Source organism: Leptodactylus fuscus, chromosome 9 (assembly GCF_031893055.1).
Source record: "Leptodactylus fuscus isolate aLepFus1 chromosome 9, aLepFus1.hap2, whole genome shotgun sequence".
Taxonomy (NCBI): domain Eukaryota; kingdom Metazoa; phylum Chordata; class Amphibia; order Anura; family Leptodactylidae; genus Leptodactylus; species Leptodactylus fuscus.
The window spans coordinates 66081432-66105367 of NC_134273.1; the positions used below are offsets into that span (position 1 = coordinate 66081432).

Here is a 23936-nt window from a genome sequence, read left to right on the forward strand (position 1 = left end):
TGAATAATGTGGAATGATTCACATCTGATGGAGAGGTGAGGACCGCGGTGAATGTCTATTCTGACGGATCATTTTTGGCTCACCCTTGTAATAAAATAAAAATGCAATCGTGACCTTCTTTACAAAGCGCCACAAGGTCAGTCCGTCTTATAACGCTATTTTAAGCCTAACACATGAGCAAAAAGCACAAAAACAGTATGAAAGCAAAACCAGGAGAAGAGAAACATAATGCTATAATTGGATAAATTATATAAATAGACAACATAATGCACTATTAACAGCTGAACTTATATACAAACAGATAATAGAGCAAAACTACAGAATAGATAAGCAAGAGAAAAGATTTCAGTTCTCGTGAACACATAAGCTAGTAGATGTCTCGGACAGCCTGGCACTATGTGAGTGTTTGGCAGCATATAGTGTAGTGCAAACTATGTCCGTCTTATTTTACAATGGCAGAAATGTACATTTTTGACTTTATGATGCTACATATAGGAATGCACAGTGATGCATATTTCTCCGTGTGAACTAGTGTGTAATTCCATAACCACGGCCAACCCGTCACCAGGATACAACTGTCACCATAATTCACAGTCTATAATAGCTGTCTGTCAAGGCCCTGGGGTAATCCAAGGACAATATACACTTGTAAGTACACAGTACAAGCACATGAATGGCATGATATAATCCAGGGAACTTGTCACTATAAGTAGTCCCATTTACATTATGGCCTCGGTTCCACATTATAAAGATGAACTAGAGGGTGAAGTTCTCCAGAAAGGTCCAACCTGTGACCAAAAGACGTAACTCTGGCTGAGGGAACCCATAGAAAGGAGAGTCCTACTATATTGGCACTCTAGATCTTGTGCCACGGATTAATAAACACTAGTCCAGTCATAGTAGGGCATGACATTAATGTCTTAATTTAAAGAGACGGCATATCCAACTATTATGTGGGTGTTAGGAATGGCAGGATCGGACGTGATAGGTGTTCCCATTATAGTGTACCAAATACAAGCTTGCCCTATGCCATGGTACTTGGTAAGGAATGGATATCATCTTCATAAGATGTGAAAACTTAAAGGGGTTGTTTGATACTCAGGACACTGATAAAGGATAGGTCATAGGTATCAGATCAGCTGGGGTCCAACACCTGGGACCTGCACTGATCAGCTGTCAGAAACTGTATACAAGGTCAGAAGCAGATCTGCTCCTACTGAAGTTAATGGGAGCAGAGCTGCAGTTCCCCAGTGCCAGCATTACAGTGTACAGAGCCAGGACCTGAATACGGTGTATAGAGTCATATACCGTAGTGTTGGTGCCAGGGAACTACAGTGCTGCTCCTATTCACTTTAATAAGATGAAAACCTCTTCTGGTTGTATACCAACATGGTGTAACAGAAAATTATACAGATGAGATCCCTAAAAGTAACCCAAGTGTGACTGTACTATAGCCTACTAGCAGTAGCCTTTATGGCAGGAACAGGTGACGTATGACTTATCTGCTAGTCAGCAATTGATGTATCCAGATAGCTTTGTCCTTGGTCAAATCTATAGACATGTCATATATACATCTACACACATATTATCCCTTTCGTGCCACGTGGTTGCATGCTGTATATACATTAAAAACGTATACAGAGCCATTGCTCGGCCCCAGCAGATGTGCGTCCAGAAGGAGAACCAACACCTCTATCTCTTGCTTGTGCAAAACATGTTACTGAACCAACCAAAAGACAAGTAAGAAAAGCAGGAGAGCACTTCAGTTCTTCTTTCACATGTACAGAAACGTAAGGAATTATCGTCCATGAGGAATGTTGACCTGGTCCCTTTACTTGGAGAAGACGAAACTGAAGTATTATAACAAAAATAATACAGAGTTCCTCTAAGGAGATCCCAGAATTTGTAGTCTGAGTAGAACGGCTCATATCCAGATGGTTAGGAGCGATACTTCAGGATGATGGGAACTGTCAGAAATAAAAAAAAAATTATGTTTATTAGAGAGTTATATAAGTTTAAGTATATTGGAAGACACTGTGTTTTTTTCTTATTATCAAAGGGTCTGTTCACCAAGTTATAGGAATGTTAGGGAAGATTTCTAAGAAGATGACATATCTCCTATTGATCTTGTGTTACAGCCTATAGTATAGTACAGACTGTATGTACAGCGCTGCAGGTTGTCATTGGAACACAATTGATCAGATTTTCTTAAAAGCTCAGTTAGGGCGTGATCAGAAGGCGGAAAATGAAGAGGCATTTGCTTCATTTTCCACTGCATTTTTGCCACAGTCCAGCCATGACCGGATGCCGATGCAGTGCCTCGGATGAACGGGCCTGAATCAGCAGTGGAATCCATGACAAGATTGAGCAGGAGGCTTCATCTTTCTGCATCCTGCTGCGACCTCTGCCTCCCATTGAAAACAATGGGAGGCGGATTTCAGGAGTAATCTGCTCTGGAACCAGGGCGAAATCCGCGGTAAATTCCTCCATGTGAACACAGCCTTAAACTCCCATAACACAGAAGGAAAGTTAGTTTTACACACATCAAATGAAGCTAGGTTCACACCCAAGCTGGGGTTTGCAAAATGGAAACTCAATCCACTTAAAAAGTGGTTACCTGTGACCCAATAAAATATCATGGGGTCCACCCAAAAAAAATGCGGAGAGAAAAGTCCTAGTTGTATCTATCAAGCGGAATGGGAGATGGAATGGAAACTTAGCGAAGGTGTGAATTCAGTCTTACTCTGCCTTGTCTTGTGTACAGATTACCGTATATACTCACATATAAGCCGACCCAAATATAAGCCGAGGCCCCTAATTTTACCACAAAAAAACTGGGAAAACTTATTGAATTGAGTATAAGCCTAGGGGGGAAATGCAACAGCTACTGGAAAATTTCAAAAATTAAAATGGTCGGAGTTTTTGGGTGCAGTAGTTGCTGGGTGATGGGGAAGGGGAGGGGGTGTTTTGGTTGTCTGTCTGCCCCTTCCCTGAGCTTGAGGACTGTTTTTTTTTTTCCCCTCCCATTTGGAATTCAGTCTGGCTGAATATAGGGTATCTGCAGTGCTCCTATTAACCCCTTCCCGACGGAACAGGAGCACTGCAGATCCCCTATATTCAGTAGACCGGGCACTGTCAGACACAGGGAGACCTAATGTGTTTGTGTGTCACAGTAATTTTCTACTTTTATATGTATTCTAGGGAAAGGAGGGATTTACAACTTTTATTTACTTTATTTTTTTATTATATTTTTTTTAAAGCTTCTTTTTTTAACTATTTTATGGGAGATGCTATACATTACTATTATGGCTGGACATAGAGCCCCTCTCCCAAAAAAAAATAATATATATTTTTTTTTGCTTGACTCAAGTATAAGCCGTGGGGGGCTTTTTCAACACAAAAACTGTGCTGAAAACTTCAGCTTATACTTGAGTATATAAGGTAGATTCAGAATGTAAATCACCATGACAAACCATGCAGAAGTTGGGTCAGCAAAGGATGCTGGGAGATCTATGCTCTGAAGCCTGCAGATTTGTGAATATAGATAGTATACTGGAGTATAATAAGGTCTGTATCCCAGGATCCAAACAAGATAAGTAAAGAATTGTATTACAAAGTTGTACAACTTGTATAGATAAATTCTACAAGTAAAACATTGTTTAACACCAATCTCCAGCCATAGCAGCACCAATGTGTACCCAAAAATAAAATCTGTTTGTGAAGTCTGTTCCCTTTCGAAAATCCATCTATAATTATAAAGATTTTTTTTTTTTTTAGCAATCTTTATTTAAAATGTTTATGTATGTTTATCTTAAAAAACTTTATAGGTGACCGCACAACAGCATTTTTTTGGAAAAATATCACTGCAGTTTTTGGCGCTATAGGGGATCCAGGAAAAAGGAACAGTGTACTGTCAGAAGAGGTGCAACTCACAGCCCAGCTAGACTGTCAGGAACGCCCTTCTGACAGCAGGTAGACATTGGTGCCATTAGAACGGCATCGCTATCTCCAGCCATGGGGCACATAACGGGTGGTTGGACCCCACCAATCTGCCACTTATTCCCTATCCAAGAGCAGCAGCAGCAAACAATGCATGTCCTTAAGGTCAGTGGCAAAGCCCAAGAAGTAAAAATGAGGCAACACTCCATTGTGTGAAAAATAAAGGGCTTTTATTAGCCCAAAAACACTTTGGCGTGCTGCCTCTTTTTTTAAACAGACTTGAATATTAAAGAGGAGAACAAACAGCACATACATACCGATAATGACTAGCAGGATGAACACAAAGACCAGCGCAACAATTGCCTTCATCTGTAAGATAAATAATAGGTATGGTGTTATACTGAAGCCTCCACCAAAAGTCGACCTTACTAAGAGTCCTCCATTTCTAATGTCTGGTTATAGAACAGCTGGGTAAGTACAGACAGGTATAGAGCGCTGGTTTATATGCCCTGACAGTCTGTCTGGGTTCAGATGTCTAAATGAATAAGACTCACAAGGGCCACAGACATGAGATAGTGCCTCAAATGGTCAAGAAGGGGGAAAGAGACTTAAGTCTCTACCAAACGACTAACGTAAAATCGGATATAATAAAGAGAGACAAAAAACATCACACAGGACGTAAAAGCTCTGTCCGCCATGATAAAGTTACCTTGCATTCCCGCCACCACATTTGTCTCCGGAGCTGTCTTGCTCTGCTGCTGAATGCTGTTGCGTTATCTGATAAACTTTCTGTGGATAAAAGTAAAAAAACAAAGGCAAAGATGGGAAACCAGAAAAGCAAAGAAACTTGGATCCAAGTGGAAAACACACCCAAAGCAACATAGTAGATAAAAGTGGGACATTTACACGTGTCTGTGCGGAGCCACAGGGAACGAGGAGTAAACATTTGGCGGACACATGTCGCTGCAGCCTCTCTCTTATGAGAACAAAAGGATCAGGCATACTGAAATTCAACATGCCCCAGTCACCTGATACCAACCAAATCTGAGCCATACCTCATTTTTCTAAATAAACGTTGCTTAAAGGGGCTCTATCAGCAAAATCCTGCAGATAGAGCCCCACATATGCGTGCATAGCCTTTAAAAAGGCTATTCAGGCACTGTAAAAGTTAAATTAAACTACCCCCCCCCGTTTTAAAATAATAACTTAAAAAAGAATGTTCTCTACTTACGGAACGTGCACGCTGGGCGGGCATTCTGGGTGTGTCTTCAACTTCTGCCCCGCCTCTTCTTCATCTGATGTCCTCCGGTCCCGTCCTCCTCCGGCGCTTGCTCGCGGACACTGATAAAAAAAAATAGCCCGGGCGCATGCGCAGTAGCCGTAGTAGAAGCCGCGTGCTACTGCGCATGCGCCCGGGCTATTTTTTTTTATCAGTGTCCGCGATCAAGCGCCGGAGGAGGACGGGACCCGAAGACGTCAGAGGAAGAAGAGGCGGGGAAGAAGAAGACGGCGCACCCTGAATGCCCGCCCAGGGTGCACGTTCCGTAAGTAGAGAATATTCTTTTTTAAGTTATTATTTTAAAACGGGGGGGGTAGTTTAATTTAACTTTTACAGTGCCTGAATAGCCTTTTTAAAGGCTACGCACGCATATGTGGGGCTCTATCTGCATGATTTTGCTGATAGAGCCCCTTTAAAGAGGTTTTCCGGGAAGATTTTTTTTTTTTCTTTTTTAGACAGGTCCGTTAGTGCTAGTAATGGGTTAATAAGTACACTCATATACCTTTAGCAGTGTTTGGAGTGTTTTCTGGGCGTCTCTGGTTGCTCTTGCATCCTTTACATTGGTTTACATAGTGTTAGCTTCCTGTGCAGCTTCTACACTAGTTCCCTCTCACTCAGCCTCCCCCCCCTCATTCACTTACACTCCCCCTCCCTACCCTCCCTAAAATCTTCTGATATTATTGGTGTTTTGTGGGTACAGAAATTTTAAAGGAATATTAATAAAAATTTATTTTTAATACATCCGTTATTAGGGTTCACAACCTACTTTTTTCTATTCATTTTTGGCACGTAATACCTTCCTAGTTTTCCCATTTCCTAGAATTTATCTTATACAACCCCTTTAAATCAAAGTACGGGCAAATATAAGAAACTTTGTCTCCGTCTTTCTCCTCAGGCTCATTCCCTTCTCCCTGCTTCTTTCTAGATTGTCAGTCAATATGGTTGCTGATCCCTTTCCCATCTCACCTGACTTATCCTGCAGTTCATCCAACCTTTCTCCTCGTTCTATCACTTTGGTGATATTTTCCTGCATGACATCAATGACCTCGTCCACCTGGTTTTGAACACTGTAAAAAGACAAGAATACAAGAGTCAATAAAAGTGGAAATTAAGTGGTCTATGTCTGTGTTCGCCCCTTCTAGTGTTCTTAGTGATCCCAGTAAGTTCACATAGGGGCAAGGAGGCGGATTTTGACAGCGGATTTTGCCTCAAAATCTGCCTCCATACAATGGTGGTCTATGGAGACCACTAGCGTTCTTTGTTCCGCTAGCGACATGTCACCACTAGTGGAAAAAAGAAGCGAGTTGCCCTTTCTTCAGGCGGCAGCAACCTCCGGTGTCGGCCCATTCATTTGAACAGACTCCGGAGGGGGATGCAGCGACCGCGACAGTCGTGACAGGCGGGTTTTGACCCGAGAGTGAAGCGGCTCCCCGCGTCACTCTCGGTGCCAAAATCCACACTACCACCCCCCGTGTGAACGAGCCTTAACACAGAAAAGGTGACAGATGACGGAGCTATCTACGTAAGTAATAATGAGGGGTAGCGGACATGTTAGGCCTTGTCGTCTCCAGCCTATTTACAGCAAGTGGATCACTTAACTCGGTTCAGGAAAAATTTGCCTATACGCATTCTGCAGGTCGTGTTCCTAACCGGATTAGGACAACACCTCTACTCAGTGACAAGGGTCAAGGGTTAAATACCAGCACTAAAACAAATAGAAATAGGAAGAGTCTGCCCCGTGATTTACACCGCTGACACTTTCCTTTGACTCCTCCATACTTCACATAGCCATCAGTAACCTCTCCATTAGGTCAATAGCTGCAGTAAATCTAGAACCACGTCAATGTCCAGGACCTCATGGGTAACTGCGTGTACGGTACGTAAGTGTATATACGTAACCACATATTCACCTATATAGGCTTTCCCCACTGTCTATTATCACAAATGTTCTGTATTATGAACACCAAGGGTTAAGGGTGGCACAGATGTCCTGGAATAAAGAATTATTCACTTCTCCGTAACTGGAAAACATCCTGGTTTGACTCATTCACAAAGCAGGTTTTATTTGCATTCCGCTCGCGTTGTCCAAATGACACACGTGGACCCGCGCTACAAAGGGATCTGTGACAGAATGGCACTTCTCTTCACAAACTGGCAAAGAATGACAAGGAATCTTTCCATCCAATGACAGAAAGCATTCCCCATAAAATAAAATATTACATTTCAAAATTTATGGGAACATTTTGAGTTTTCTTCTTCTCTCAAACCAGTCTCTGAGGAAACGGGAAGAAACGGACATGGCCACCGATACAGCTTAAGGACAATCTGCGTAGGTGACGTGTAACACATGATGCTTCATAGGTTTTCATAGCACAATACAGCCATCATAAGTAGATATGAGCGAGTAGCATTCGATCGAATACCTCGCGTGTAAGCGGCCGAACACCAAGGGGTTAAGCACATAGAATATTCGACGCACTTAACCCCTTGGTGTTTGGCCGCTTACACACATTCCTATGGGAGCGAGGTATTCGATCGAATACTACTCGCTCATCTCTAATCATAAGCAAAGATCACTCCGCACCGAGAACTAAATGATCCTGAGTCTTTCTTTTCTTTTTAGTTGTTCTGACTCCTAGTATCTTCTCTGCTATGAGCTTTTATGTGTTTTTTCTTGTAATATATTACTGTATTATCCATGCTGCTGTAACATACTGAATGACTATTAAAGGATTATCTTATTCTATGTTATCTTATCTCATCTAACCCTTTTTTAAAAGGTCCGCCACCACCAAAACCTTCCATAATTTTACAATTTGGACAGTAAAGTAATCCTTCCGAATTTTATGCACTTCCTTAAGCCGTACCCTGGGTTCTTTAGTTTGCAGCACAAATGGTTTATTGCATAGGGTTTTGCAAGGACCATTAGGCTAAATAAATTAAAATTTGATAGTCTGTCTCCATAAGCAAGATCTGTGTTTTCCAACCCAAAGTCGATTTTTTGGGCAGCACAGTGCCTCAATGGTTAGAACTGTGGCCTTGAAGTACTGGAATACTGAGGTCAAATATGACCAAGGACAACATCTGCAAGAAAATTGTATGTTCTCCCCATGTTTGCATAGGTTTTCCCTGGATACTCTGGTTTCCTCCAACACTCCAAAGACATACTAATAGGAAGATAGATTGTGAACCCCACATGGGACGGTGACTGACAATGCCTGGAAAGTGCTGTGGAATATTTTGGCGTTATACAAGTAAGAGAAATAAATCATTTTTAATAGTTATGACCTATCCATCAGTAAGTGACCTGCGGGTTACGACACACCAGCTGTTGCAGCAGTAATAGGAGCGGAGCTGCAGTTCACCGGATGCAAGGCTATGGCACCCAAATGACCTGTGCAGGGTCTAGGTGTCGAACCCCCCACAGATCAAATACAAGGTCATCAGTAAGAAAAATCCCCTGGTCATTCCCTGGAAAAAAGAGGACCAAAGTAAAAACAATGGCCACAATAAGTGGTGTAGTCTGGTGCACCTTTTAAGGCGTAATCCATACTGGAAATGCATTATATGTATATAATCGATTATTAGTAGTATATTAGTATAGTATTAGTATAAGCCGAGGGGGGCTTTTTCAGCACAAAAACTGTGCAGAAAAATTTCGGCTTATACTCGAGTATATACGGTACTTTTAAAAGGGGTTTTCCAGAAGTTAAAGGGCCATACAATGGAATTACAGCCTCTCCCATAAACATAGGATGTAATTGCATTGTACGACCGCTAGGAATCAATGTAATGTAAATAGACTCTAAATTCTGGTCACCATTTGCAAATTCTAGGACACACTAGAGACCATTTTGATCACCATCTGCAGCCCTTCAGATTACTAAAATATTATAATGACTTTAGTCAATTTCTCTTTTATTGGTGATGGTGAGGATAAGAGGATTATAGGGCATTTGGTAAAAATTTGGAAAATGCTTTTTTGACTTTTTATCTCAAGACATCAACAGAAAGTAATCTGAAGAATATCCCAGTCTCAGCAATCTAGCAATCCAGCCTGGAGACACACGGGATTTTGTATTTTTGGCTGGGTTCACATCTGAGCTTGCATTTCTATTTCTCTGTTCTGTTATAGGAACAGAAAAACTAAAACAACAGCAGTGCTGGATCTTTTGCATGGTGCCCAGCAGACTATGGAGTATAACCAGGTTCTTTAGATTTCTGTCAAAGCAATGTTCTATTTTTTGAAAGAATCTGGGTAAGGAATACAAATAAGACCTCAGTGGTGAAAAACAGGAATTTGATCCTAGTGCACCTACTGGAAGGTAGCTCCCTAAGATACAATAATCCTTTCATAGCCCCACAGTGGGGAAATTTCAGTATGTTACAGCAGCGTAGTAATACAGATACAGGATAATACACAGTAATATATCACGGAAGTAGACACACATACGCTGAGAAGAGAAGATATACTAGGAGTCCATAGTAGCTAAGGAAGAGAGGAAAGAAAGAAGGAAGCCTTCAGGATCATTTAGTTCTCTGTACGGAGTGATCTTCGCTTGGTCTGATGTAGATTATGTAGCCTGATCGTGGTTGGGAGGAAGAACCTGCGATAGCTCCTTCTCACACTTGGGGTGAAGCAGACGGTCACTTACAGTGCTGCCAAGTGCCATCAAGGTCTCATACATGGGGTGGGATTTGTTCTCCTGCATGGAGCTCACCACGGACAGTATCCTTCTGTCACCCACCACCTGTACTGGGTCCAGGGGGCTCCCCAGGACAGAGCCTGTCAAGTCTACTTCTATAGATTAATACCTGGTTTTCAAAGAAACCTAAGGGAAGGACAGTAACAAAAAAAAAAAAAATGTATTGTCCCCCTTAAAAGAGTATAGTGGATATCTGAGGATCTGCGGGTGGTCTTCCCACTTGGATGTTCACCATTTATGACGTTTGGGGTTCACCCCCAATCTGAATGGAGCAGCAGGTTGCAAATGCATGCTGCCATTTCGTTCATTCTCTAGCCGTCCCACAGTCATGCCAATAATTTAGCGGTACCAGGGACCCCCATTCTTGTGATTAGTGCAGGTTTCAGTAATCAGTCCCCCACCAATAACATAGATATCTCCTATCCAGTGGTTAGGGAACAAGTATAAATTACTAGGTTGCAGCTTGTGTGTCTTTTTTTGCACTTTTTCTACATGTATTTTGTAACCTCTTTTCTATACTGTGTGCAGGACGACCTTACTACGCAATACATGTATGTGATCCCTCCTGAGGCACACGAATGTACAGAGGTTAGATCCATGTTATATATATAACCATGCAGCAGGGAGATGGTTCACTTTCCAGCTGTCACCCACAGACTTACTGTCTGATCTTGTCATTCCTTGGTCCAAACTTAGGCGCAGAAGGTCCCCTCCTGGCAAGACAGAATATTCAGTGTCAGTATCGTATCGTGTGACTTCAGATCTCAGCATCCACAGTACATGGAGGGAAAACAACATTGACACAATGAAAATATGTAAAATTGATTTGTTATTTTCACATATCTATCATATCCCTAAGAATTACAAAGTGGCAGCTCGTCCCATTATACTAGCTGTAAGATCCTCTATTGGTGAAGAATGGAGTTTTATAGAAGTAGACCTATAAAAATAGAAAAATATGGCGTCAAGTAAAAGGTAAAGCCCTCCAAAAATCCCGAATAATAATAAAAGAAACCCAAAAGATCTATTTTATGCTTGGTATCAAAAATTTCCAACTTCCCTGGTGATCTGCACATTTTCTAATTCAAGATGGCGCCATCATTCTTGGTGCCTACAATGGAAACTCCATAAATATTGTTCCCCAGCATTGCTTTCCTCTCATTCCTAGTCACCAGCGTAACTCACTCTCTCAATCTTGGTCCCTAACGTGACATCCCTTTAAATCATAAAGATGGTTCCCCTTCCAGACCCAAAACACGGCTCTCACTCTTGATTCCTAGCATGGCTCCCAATCTGGTTCCTAGCATGGCTCCCCCTCTCGTTCCTGTTTCCTAGCATGGCTCCCCCTCTCATTCCTAGCATGGCTCCCCCTCTCTTTCCTGGCTCCTAGTATGGCTCCCCCTCTCGTTCCTGTTTCCTAGCATGGCTTCCCCTATCATTCCTGGTTCCTAGCATGGCTCCCCCTCTCGTTCCTGGCTCCTAGCATGGCTCCCCCTCTCGATTCTGCTTCCTAGCATGGTTTCCCCTCTCATTCCTGTTTCCTAGCATGGCTCCCCCTCTCGTTCCTGGCTCCTAGCATGGCTCCCCCTCTCGTTCCTGTTTCCTAGTATGGTTCCACCTCTCGTCCCTGGCTCCTAGCATGGCTCCCTCTTTCGTTTCTGGTTCCTAGCATGGCGCCCACTCTCATTCCTGTTTCCTAGCATGGCTCCACCTCTCGTTCCTGGCTCCTAGCATGGCTCCCCCTCTCGTTCCTGTTTCCTAGTATGGCTCCCACTATCGTTCCTGTGTCCTAGCATGGCTCCCCCTCTCGTTTCTGGCTCCTAGCATGGCTCCCCCTCTCGTTCCTGTTTCCTAGCATGGCTCCCACTATCGTTCCTGTGTCCTAGCATGGCTCCCCCTCTCGTTTCTGGCTCCTAGCATGGCTCCCCCTTCAGTTCCTTTTTTCTAGCATGGCTCCCCCTTCAGTTCCTTTTTTCTAGCATGGCTCCCCCTCTCATTCCTGGCTCCTAGCATGGCTTCCCCTATCATTCCTGGTTCCTAGCATGGCTCCCCCTCTCGTTCCTGGCTCCTAGCATGGCTCCCCCTCTCGATTCTGCTTCCTAGCATGGTTTCCCCTCTCATTCCTGTTTCCTAGCATGGCTCCCCCTCTCGTTCCTGGCTCCTAGCATGGCTCCCCCTCTCGTTCCTGTTTCCTAGTATGGTTCCACCTCTCGTCCCTGGCTCCTAGCATGGCTCCCCCTCTCGTTTCTGGCTCCTAGCATGGCTCCCCCTTCAGTTCCTTTTTTCTAGCATGGCTCCCCCTTCAGTTCCTTTTTTCTAGCATGGCTCCCCCTCTCATTCCTGGCTCCTAGCATGGCTTCCCCTATCATTCCTGGTTCCTAGCATGGCTCCCCCTCTCGTTCCTGGCTCCTAGCATGGCTCCCCCTCTCGATTCTGCTTCCTAGCATGGTTTCCCCTCTCATTCCTGTTTCCTAGCATGGCTCCCCCTCTCGTTCCTGGCTCCTAGCATGGCTCCCCCTCTCGTTCCTGTTTCCTAGTATGGTTCCACCTCTCGTCCCTGGCTCCTAGCATGGCTCCCTCTTTCGTTTCTGGTTCCTAGCATGGCGCCCACTCTCATTCCTGTTTCCTAGCATGGCTCCACCTCTCGTTCCTGGCTCCTAGCATGGCTCCCCCTCTCGTTCCTGTTTCCTAGTATGGCTCCCACTATCGTTCCTGTGTCCTAGCATGGCTCCCCCTCTCGTTTCTGGCTCCTAGCATGGCTCCCCCTCTCGTTCCTGTTTCCTAGCATGGCTCCCCCTCTCGTTCCTGTTTCCTAGCATGGCTCCCCCTCTCGTTCCTGTTTCCTAGCATGGCTCCCCCTCTCGTTCCTGTTTCCTAGCATGGCTCCCCCTCTCGTTTCTAGTTCCTAGAATGGCTCCCCTTTTGGTTCCTGGTTCCTAGCATGGCTCTCCCTTTTGTTTCTAATTCCTAGCATGGCTCCCCCTCTCGTTCCTGGCTCCTAGCATGGCTCCCCCTCTCGTTCCTGTTTCCTAGTATGGCTCCCACTATGGTTCCTGTGTCCTAGCATGGCTCCCCCTCTCGTTTCTGGCTCCTAGCATGGCTCCCCCTCTCGTTCCTGTTTCCTAGTATGGCTCCCACTATCGTTCCTGTGTCCTAGCATGGCTCCCCCTCTCGTTTCTGGCTCCTAGCATGGTTCCACCTCTCGTGCCTGGCTCCTAGCATGGCTCCCCCTCTCGTTCCTGTTTCCTAGCATGGCTCCCCCTCTCGTTCCTGTTTCCTAGCATGGCTCCCCCTCTCGTTTCTAGTTCCTAGAATGGCTCCCCTTTTGGTTCCTGGTTCCTAGCATGGCTCTCCCTTTTGTTTCTAATTCCTAGCATGGCTCCCCCTCTCATTCCTGGTTCCTAGCATGGCTCCTCCTCTCATTCCTGGCTCCTAGTATGGCTCCCCCTCTCGTTCCTGTTTTCTAGCATGGCTCCCCCTCTCGTTCCTGGTTCCTAGCATGAAAGTAGATATTCACAATATTGTGTACATTTTTGGCACGCTGTCGATTTTGCACCAAAATTGCAAGTTTCAGGTGCATGGAGAGTTAGTGATTTGCAGGGGATTCAAATCATTAGAACAATTCAAGGTAAACAGCGGGTGGCAACATATAATGATGCCACAATGGCTATGTGTACAGGGACTGCCATAGATTGTTTTCTTGAAATCAGGAATAATAGATTGGATTTAATAAAATAAATTGCTATTGCGGAATTTAGGAGAAAGTGATATCCAGTATGAGAGTCCAGAAGAAGCATCGTTTTCCAAGAATAGCTGGAAAGTTAACTTGGCTTGGTTTTATATACCAGTTACTTAATTTGTATCACGGCAACATAATGGAAGGAACATGGGACGAGCACATTGCCACAGCGGACTGTCTAGTAAAGCAGACGAACAGCAGCGCAATAAATGCTGATCGTGATCCTTTTGTGAACCTTGTTAAAGGGGTTTACACCATGTTGACACTTATACCCAATCCACAGGACAGGGAACAAGGGTCTGATTGCTGAGGGTCCGACTGCTGGGAACCAAAAATAAGGAGAATGGGAGGCAGCATGTTCCCTCCGTACGAATTTGCTACAGTTTCCAGCACCCAGATGCTGCCAGAACAGATGATCAGTGTGGGTTTTTAAGTGTTGGTATATTTTGGCCTGTGCTTTTGGGGCACTGACAGAATGTATGCTGCCATGGATAGGTGTACAGTCTACCAATGGGGTATTGTTTTACTTCAGTTGGCAGAAAGAAGGGGAAAAATCACAATGGAGAATATTGAAATTTGGCAGAATTAAAGGGAATGTCCAGCCAACTAAATATTTTTTTTCTAAATTCTAAGAATGTTTCACTAATAATACAAGTTATACTCCCCTTACCAGTTCCCTGACACTCTTTGGGGACTCTAGCAGTCTCTATGCTTCCCGTTCCAGCAGTCGGTATTGGTTATTGACTGCAGTGATCACATGAATGCTAGAGCATTGGAACAGAGACAGGTAGGGGGCCCAAGAAGAGTCTCATGGGAGCTTGGTAAGGTAAGTATTTTAGATGGCTGAACAACCCGTTGTTGATTTAGCGCCTCCTGCTGTCCATGAACAGGGTATGACAACACTGAACAGAGACGATTTCTGCATTCATGTGACCTATGGTGGTGGCGGTCACAATAATTCCCAACATGAGTGCTACCTCAGCTTTGCTCTTCTGCATAGGTGCTGAACAGTAGCTGAAAGGGTCCAGATCAGATATAGGCAGCGGCATGTGCTGTATCTACACAATGAACGCATCCAGCTACCATTTAGTATAGGTGCAGAAGAGAAGGCAGTCGCCATTTGGGTGTCATTCCACCTTCATCTTGGATCTTATGGACGCATCAAGGAGAGCTGGGGGTAAGGACTAACCCCACTAACACTATATAACAGTTTAGGGCACGTTAGGAAATTTTAGTATATAAAGCGACCAACTCTTTTATCCTTAAGACACTTACAAGAAGAAGTCTTCCTCTTCATCAGAGTCTTCCTCCAACAGGTTTCTCTGTGTAAAAAATATAGATATATAAATTATTATGGACGCAATAAGAGATGGATGAATATTAACAGCGACAGGCAGGGTGGTTGCGTCACGTTACGGCAGACATTTAGCGTTATTCCTGTGTGTGTTGTGTTTGTTCTCACTTTAGATATAGACACAGTACACAAGATAATTAGAATGTGCAGAAATAACAAAAATATACGCAGCGATAATAACTAAACCTGGCGTACAATAATTATACATGTCACCATGAACGCAAACAGCCAAACTCCGATGGGACAGAGGCTGAGGTTGTTGTTGTATTACCATGTATGAAGACGCAGGGGGATATTCCGTTTATATTTGCTTTATCTATCCGTTTGTAGACAAAGTTTCTTATATTAGTGCAATTGACTCGTGTCTGCATAGTAGAATAGGTAAACCACAGTCCATTCCTTTGTAATGCATGTAAATAGGATTAAACATGGCGTCAGTCGTATGATTAGAACAGCGATTTTTTTTTCTTATTGCGATTATTACCACTATGTTTTTTTGTCAAGTATTGGGCTCATCTTGTTGTAATAAAATTGGCAAAAAAACTCCATCCAGTGACAAAATAAGAAAAAAATGAATTAGCCTCATGACAGACACGGACGGCATCCAAAGAAACTTATGAACACAACAGGCCGGTCATGATTTGGTCAAGGTGTCCATCAGGTCAATGGAAAAAATAGCAGACCATGTAGAACAATTTATTCCATCAAGTAATGGAGAGGTCAACAGAAGCTGGAAATGGAAGTGTGAACAGAGCCTACGAGATACATCTGGAAGGCTATGACACAAATATGATGCTGAGACGCAGCTGTACATGGAGATAATATGAGAAAACTCTGCCTTTCCAAAGTATTTTCTATCTGCCAATAGCAGCAAATCGCAACTGCGTTGGACATTTTTCAAGAGCAGAATGCCAAATGAAAGCAGTGTTGTGAAGAAACAGCACCACACCTGTCCACAGGTTGAATGTGGTATTGCAGCCCAGCTCCATTAAATTGAATAAAACTGAGCTGCTATATCAAACAAACTGTGACTCTGTTTCTGGAAGAAAGCAGCCATTTTTTTCTGATCCTGGACTAAATGGGCCACATGTAGCCATGTTTAGTCCTAGTCAGTGGTCCTATGGATACATTACAGAAGACTAATAGAGGGCAGACTACTGGCAACAGGACAGGAATAAGATAGATATGTGCAAAGGGAGCTTATCAGAAGGTTTTGGGATACTCAACCATCAGCATGTCCATAAGCACCAGTTGATTTGGTTTCCAAAATTTGGCTATGCCAAGTCGATCTGCTGCAGGGGTGTTATAGAAAAAGACTTTGATAGAAGAGGAGTCAGTGATGCTCTGGGATATGTACAATTCTATCATGAAGCTCGGGTCAGTACACATTGGCGTCCTTGCACTGAGATGTGATGACCTCACCAGTCCAATGAGATCAGCAAGTTCATCTCTGAGTAACTATTATAGGACTAATGTATATGCTCCTGGGTATAAGACCCTAAACCACCAATGAATAAGGACACACATATATATATATATATATATATATATATATATATATATATATATATATATATACACACACATATATATGTATATATATATATATAAAAATTGTATGTTTTCCTATTCAACAAATACATTTCACTTATAAAAACTGGAATATCCCTTTAAATCTAGCAAAATGTTACATACATAAACATCCAGCCTACTATGTCTCACTAGTATCAAGGCCACTATGAAATGGAGGTAGGCAAGACACAGAGCCAGGTCCACTAATCCTTGTAGTATAGAGAAAGGAATCCATTTACATCATTCCAAAGATGTTCTCCGTATTCAGAATTGGAGGTCACTAAAAGTCCCTAATTCCTGCGTGAACATGATCTCAACAAAAAGCCATTGTTTCCTCCAGGGTGACATTTCATTCTGGATGGAAACACATCATAACCTTTTTATGAGCAGATTTTCCCTGGTAAACAAGTCATTTCGCTCCCATTAAGCTATTACACAGCATAGTGACTGGTGCCATCTTTTCACGTCGTTATAGTAAAGGATTAACGCCCAACTCCAATCCATTTCTTTCCTGGACTATTAAAGTAATAATATTGCAGGGTCAAAAATACATGATGTACTACTGTATACAGTGTGTGTGTTTTATATATATACTAGCTGGTACCTGCGACTTCGTCTGCGGTGATTGTAGAAGTGGGTATATACAGGCGCGGATAAGGTTTTCGTACTGTGTATAAGGGATGGGATATGAAATGTAACTGTGTATCTTGTTTTTGCTGTAATTCAGAGAATACGTGAGACTTTTGTGTTGAATGTAATTTGTATTTGAGCTGTTATACGGTGTTGGTATAAACTGTACATAGTGACTTTGGGACAGAGGTATTACAAGTTAATATACCTCGATATACGACATTGTATGCTTTGTTATTTTCTGCCAGTAGTGTGTTGACCTTTTTTTGTTAGTTGCCATATTCTGACAGCAGTCACTTTTTTATTTGTCTGTGTCGGGGGTTGTGTTTTTTTGCGGGGCCGGGTGTAGTGTTTAGTTGTTGCATTTTCGGGAAATGCTATTGGTTTGATCACTTTTGATTGATATTTGTATGATAATGAAAATAGTGAAAAAACAGCAGTTTTGGACTTTTCAGTATGTTTAGCACTACGGCGTTAAGTGTCCAGGCAAAATATTTGTATAGCTTTGTAGAGCGGGCGATTTCGGACACAGGGATACCTAACATGTATGTGTTTCACAGTATTTAACTACTTTTATATGTGTTCTAGGGAAAAGGGGGGGATTTGAATTTGTAATACTTTTTATTTTTTATTTTATTTTCCCTTTTATTTGTTTTTGCATTTATTAGACTGCCTAGGGGTATTGACATGGGTGGGGGGTGTCGCGGATTGTCAGAGCGATGGGGGTGGGCAAACATGGCTGCTCCGGAGCGTTAAAGAGAGCCTCCTGGAGTATCGTTAAGGTGAGGGGCAAAGTGGTAAATTATATGTATATGTGATTGTGTGGGATTAGGGGCGAGGCTGTAGAGGGCAATATGAATTTTGTGGCTTGCTATGGTCCAAAGTGTGTGAGATTGCAGAGATGGTGGTGTGAGTTTGGGTTTTGTGGGGGTCCTGGCACAAACGTATGTGCGCTATTGTGACGAAAAGTAGCCTACTGCGCAATCGGGTGTATTAACTATGTTTGTGGAAACTTTCAGCCAAAACGGTCGAGCGGGTTTTGCGTGATTGAGGAACAAACATCCAAACACACAAACTCTTAATAGGATATTGCTGGAGGTGGTACAAATAAGAAGGCACACCAAGAGGGGGCGCTATTTGAGTGCAGTAACCCAATAAGTATTAAAATTAAGAAATTAAAAAAAAAACAAATAAGAGAACACGGGGATGTCACCAACATACGTCTCCGGTTGCTCACTGAGGCAGTGGATTGGTCACAGCGGACACATGACTTCCTGCAACAATACACCGTCATGAGCCCGAATGGACAATATCGGCAGGCAATTCCTGGACAACCCCTTTAAGAGGGAGCAGTACATGACATTGACTCAAAGAACAACAAGCGCAACTTTGTGGCATACACCACATCCTCAGACAACTACACCGGACTGACCACAGGGCTTCAGTTTCATCTAGGCCGCAGACAAGTGCAAGGACACATAAAACACCCCATCAGTTTTTAGGAGCTTTCCCATTAAAGTTTACTGCAGTATTACAGAACTGAAAGGGGTTTCCCGCAAGCTAGTAAATATGGCTCAAGTGACGGAGAAGTAGACGCAGGCCACCATCCTAATATACACACTGCTGACATCTGATCTCAAGGAGCGCTGCTGTGGAGAAAATGTTTGTTTACAGGATGCATATCTGTACAGGCGTCTCTATGGAAGGGACACATACCGTACAATGTGGCCTACGTAAATAGGAGATCCGTAGTGCAGCCGTGTGAGTGAGAATCATGCTTAATGCAGTAGTCAGAAGATGATGACAAATAAATAATACAGACTGAATATCGCCCGTGGGTGCTATAACTATGTCACTAGACCAGATGGTTGATGATTCGAGCCCCAGTTCAGTCATACAGTCATGAATCACATAATCGTATCCTTAGGATTTCAAGTCTTACTACCCCAGCCTCTACTCTACTTGGTTACAGCTCAGGGGGAATAGACAGGGAAGGGGCCAAATATTCTGAAATGTCAGGTTTTGGCCAAAGTGAGGAGTGAATTCACCCCATGATGTAATAACGCATCAACTAAGTGGCTAAAGTTATGTCATTGTGCTATTAAATTATGGAAAAATCCCCAGCGTGTGTTGGCTGTGACTAATAACCAGTTAAAAATCCCCACAACGTGATCACAGGGCGCCAACGATTGATCATAAAATCCGGAGGCCTAACAAACACTCCCATGTCCGCCACGTGTGCTTGTTTATACTGCGCAATGAATGGCATACAAAGACTTCAAAACACAATGGTGGAATTGCTGTTTCTTTCCACATTAAATCTTCTAAAAACCAATAAAAGTTCAAATAAAACTTAATGAGGTGTGTGTCCCTAAAAACAGGAACGCTGAGAAAGTATACGGTAACTCATCGCACCTATTAAAAGCCTTTATGAAGCTACGTCAGTGGATAAATAAAACATCGTGCGGGAAACCAAAAAACAAATGGATAAAGATGGACAGAAAGATGGATGGATAGTATCGACTATGCCCTACAGAATTCTATCATCGACTCAATGGCGGCACTGAGAATATCTGCACCCCGTACAAGACGTTTCAGGCTGCGAGGTTTTTTATAATGTGAACAATCATGATCAATGGCAGGCAATATCATGGCACCCATAGGACTGGGGACGGATTTGGTCGGTGTGTCAGTGTAATACTTACCCTTTCACTCTTTATGGACCCTGTAACCTCCTCATCATTGAGGTGCCGCTTAAACTTTGGAGGCATGGCGAGGGATTCGAGGTACGGTCCAGCGGTGACAGGATGTATTGGTCGCTTTGTTATTCAGCTTCTGCGCACTGCAAAGACAAAACATCGAAGTGACCCAACTGCAAATCTAGACTGACATATTTTACATCAGGGATAAAACAAGGCTGCAAGCACCGTGTACATTTGTAGGAGGCTTTCCTATACCGCACAGGGACTCTGCTGTTAGGTCACATGACTGACAAAGGGAGCCCAAATTGCTGTCTGTTTCTAAGGGCAACCAACAAGTCCTTATTATAGGGGTTGTCCCAGGATAAGGGATACGTTTTACATTGCTGGGGTCCAAGTGCTGGGTACCTCAGCAATCAGGAGAACTCCTCCCGGCATCCACCCTGTAAATAAAGCACCACTTCTATGGGGCTGACGGAGACTGAAGCAGACTGTGGCACACCCACAGCAGTCAATGGAGTGCCCGTCATGCAAGTGCACTAGAGCTTCATTACAGGGATGATACAGGGACCACCAGCAATGTGACCTGTATTCCCTATCTTGTGGACAAGGAATAAATCATTAAACGCAGCATATCAGCCCAGCCCTGTAGATAGATTACAGTCACCAGAATCCTTTTGAGGGGCCGGGTTCTGGATTTTCTCTGTCTTAGTGGTGAGTCTTTTGTCTTCATATGTTGTCAATGGAGACGACCATGAATGCAGGAACTTTCTAAGCTCAGTGACGCAACTGTGATTTCCTTATTGTGTGGCCGGGTTACCTTCTCATCCAGAAACAAAGAACCTGGCAGAGACAGAGCAAGGACAGGATGGTAACTCAACCATAGTAAGAAAATCACTGCTGGACTTCAGACTATAGAAAGTTCCTTCACATAGGGTCGCATCCATCAAGACAGTAGATTGTCACCACTAAGATAGTAAGAGAACATCCTTCATAACTCTGCAAAATATAGAATTATTGTATTCATATCAGCAAAAATATTTCACTTTTCACTGACTACAAATTTAAAGGGGTTGTCTGGGCTTATACAAATGATGACCTATCCTATCGAAGGTCAGTGGGGGTCCAACATATAGAACCCACGGCCTCTCCACTGACACCCCAGCACAGCCACTGTACAATCGCTTTACTTGGTAATGCAGCTCAGCTTCATTCACTTGAAAGGGAAGGAGCCGAAATCAAAGGAAGTGTCGCAAACAGGTCATGTGATGGATGACCACAATGTTACTGTTCCACTACTGAAGTTTTATACTGAGCCACTGTTCCTTCCAGCAGCTGATCCGCAGGGGTCCTGGGTGTGGGACCCCCACTGATTTTCAAATCCAGGGAATAGGTGATCAACTCTCTAAGGCTGAGGCCCCAAGTTGCGTTTTGTTTTTTTTAACCAAAACCAAGAAAGTCTATAAATGGAATGGAAATGTAAAGGAAGATCTTATATTTCTCCACTTCTGCTCAATCCACTCCTGGCTTTGGCTCAAAAACCGCAACAAAAAAAGCTGCGTTTCCGCAACATATTGCTTACATTCACACTGACATCTTTCAAGTCCAGTGATCTGATCCATCGTACGATCTGAGCAATACATTGAAAAGCTGAGAGAGTGACTGGTGCAGATGGAGAACCTCCATATACATGTATCCTAATGTTAGAAACAAGATGGAAGCTTTCTTTTGTCCTGTGACTTTCTATTGAAATAGAATAAACAAGACAAAAGAAGTCAAAGAAAGGGGGCGTTCAAACTTGCGCCCGTGTCCGCCTGTCGGGTCTCTTTCCTATTTCCTTGGAAAACTGCATAGGGGACAGCTGCTGGGAAGTCGCTCCCTATCCAGCTCTCCCAGGGAATAGGACAGAGACCTGGCGGGAGGACATGGGTGTAAATGTGAACGCCTCCAAAGCCTCTTTTTTGCTCTAGAGTGAATGGAGATAGATGTAGACAACTGTGGCTTTAGCTGCAATCAGTCATTCTGTCCACTTTTCAGTCCATTGCTCTCATCCTGTGATGGATCAGAACAATGGACTTGAATGATGACAATGTGACTGTAGTGTATAAATCTTGCATTGGGGTCCTAGAACCATATCTTACACCCCTGTACACACCTGTGATCCTCAGTACTAGGCAGAGCTCTTCCATAAGATATAGCTCCCTCTGTTAGTAGGAGCACAGCCATGGTAGCAAAGCTTATATACCAGCAGGACATGACGTCACGTCTAGCACATAGGCTTCTGTAATCCCTGCTGGCCTTACTATAGCACTGCCCCCACTACACATGTATATACGGTATATATTAGTAGTGCATACAGCTATGACTAGTGCATATACTACTATATATACTGTAGGTGTATGGGCAGCTCTGCAGGTGCTATCACCGCTGTAGCCTAGGACAATACCAGGTTGCACAGCACGTAGATCACACGCCCGTTGTGGCAATAGTCATCTGTGGGGGGCGCTGTCACGGTCACCAAACCAATTACCAATGTCCCGGTGTCGGCTTTCCCCGTAGACCTGCGCCGCTCTTGTGTCTATCAAGCGTCTAACATGGCGATTCATCTGCTACCGATACAGCCTCATCACTCGGTGCTCTGCTGCTCTTCCTGTTGTGGTCTGTAATAGAGCGGCCGTGTAATGCTGCGCAGGCGCACTCGCCGTGGTGAAGCTTTACCGCCGCCATGTTTGTACACCAATGACAACTAGAAAATAGTCAGTTTAGTGTTATTACGCCCCTTAGCTTCTGACTGAACCTTAGTTGTTATACAATTAGTAACAGCTTCTACAATTATTAGTGAGGTTTATATCAATACAGCTTTTATATACCAGAACTGATGTACATTAAAGTTTGCCTGTTAGGCTGCATTCACACAGTGCAGTTTAAACTGCAACAGAAAAGCTATGAAGTTTTAGTATGATTTTTTTTCTGCAATGTTTAATTGTACAGGTGATACCTTAAATAAATGTCACATATAAAACTAAGGAACTGCATCAATAACCGAATTAAGGGGGTGTAATAATTTATAATAATTCATTGTTTGGTGAGGAGACGTCAAGTCCTGCTTATTCTTGAAGAGTCTTCTGGATCAGAACTTCTCATAAGGGCTAGTTCACACGAGGGCAAGGATTTCACTTCAAAATCCTCCTCCATACAATGGTGGTCTATGGAGACCACTAGCGTTCTTTTTTCCGCTACCGGCATGCCGCGGCTTCCTCCAGGGTCGGCCCATTCATTTGAGCCGACTCCGGAGGGGGAAGCCGCGACCGCAACGGTCGTGGTAGGCGGGTTTTGACCAGAGAGTGACATGGCTCCCCGTGTCACTCTTGGTGCCAAAATCCGCCCCACTACCCCCCATGTGAACGAGCCCTTAGTCATGTGGATCATTGTAGTCAGAGGTCACCAAAAATCTTGTACATGTAATGTTATGCACTATGCGTAACACCTAGTAACAATAACCTAGAATTTACTTATCAGTATAGGGTCCTATCACGCCTATAGAAAGGCTCAGAAAACTGGACAACATAGCAAGACCGAGTGAAGGATAGAAATGACTGGTCTCGATAGCCAAAAACTTTTATTGTTGTATGTTTTGGAGACAGGTACAAAAGCTGCTCTTTATATATTTGTTTCTGATACGATGTACATGTTTGGACTCTATTGAGTTGTATTTTGTGTGTCATTGTAGTGCTGTTGGGGGTCATTTTAGGCTTTAAGGACTTTATCGTATCCTATTACACATTGGGCCATTAAGGAGGGTATTGAGGAAGGTGGACTGATGTGGTTTGGAAATTTTTTAAAGAGGACCTTTCATGGTTTGGGGCACAGGCAGTTCTATATACTGCTGGAAAGCCGACAGTGCGCTGAATTCAGCGCACTGTCATCTTTCTCGATCTGTGCCCCGGGGGAAGAGCTAGCGGTCCCGGTACCGTAGCTCTTTACAGTCAGAAGGGTGTTTCTGACACTCTGTCAGGAC

The 23936-nt window shown here is 43.5% G+C and overlaps 1 protein-coding gene across 1 annotated transcript; it reads right to left on the reverse strand.

Annotated features, from left to right (window-relative positions):
- Positions 1-202: 202 nt before the first annotated feature.
- Positions 203-22574, reverse strand: VAMP4 (vesicle associated membrane protein 4). The gene is made up of 8 exons (XM_075286237.1): positions 22449-22574; positions 19925-20061; positions 14939-14985; positions 10587-10637; positions 6185-6285; positions 4649-4728; positions 4257-4308; positions 203-1967 (listed from the first exon to the last, which is right to left on the reverse strand). Exons 2-8 carry the CDS (start codon positions 19988-19990, stop codon positions 1939-1941), a joined length of 426 nt encoding a protein of 141 aa, XP_075142338.1. The 5' UTR covers positions 19991-20061; positions 22449-22574; the 3' UTR covers positions 203-1938.
- Between the last annotated feature and the right edge of the window lie 1362 nt (positions 22575-23936).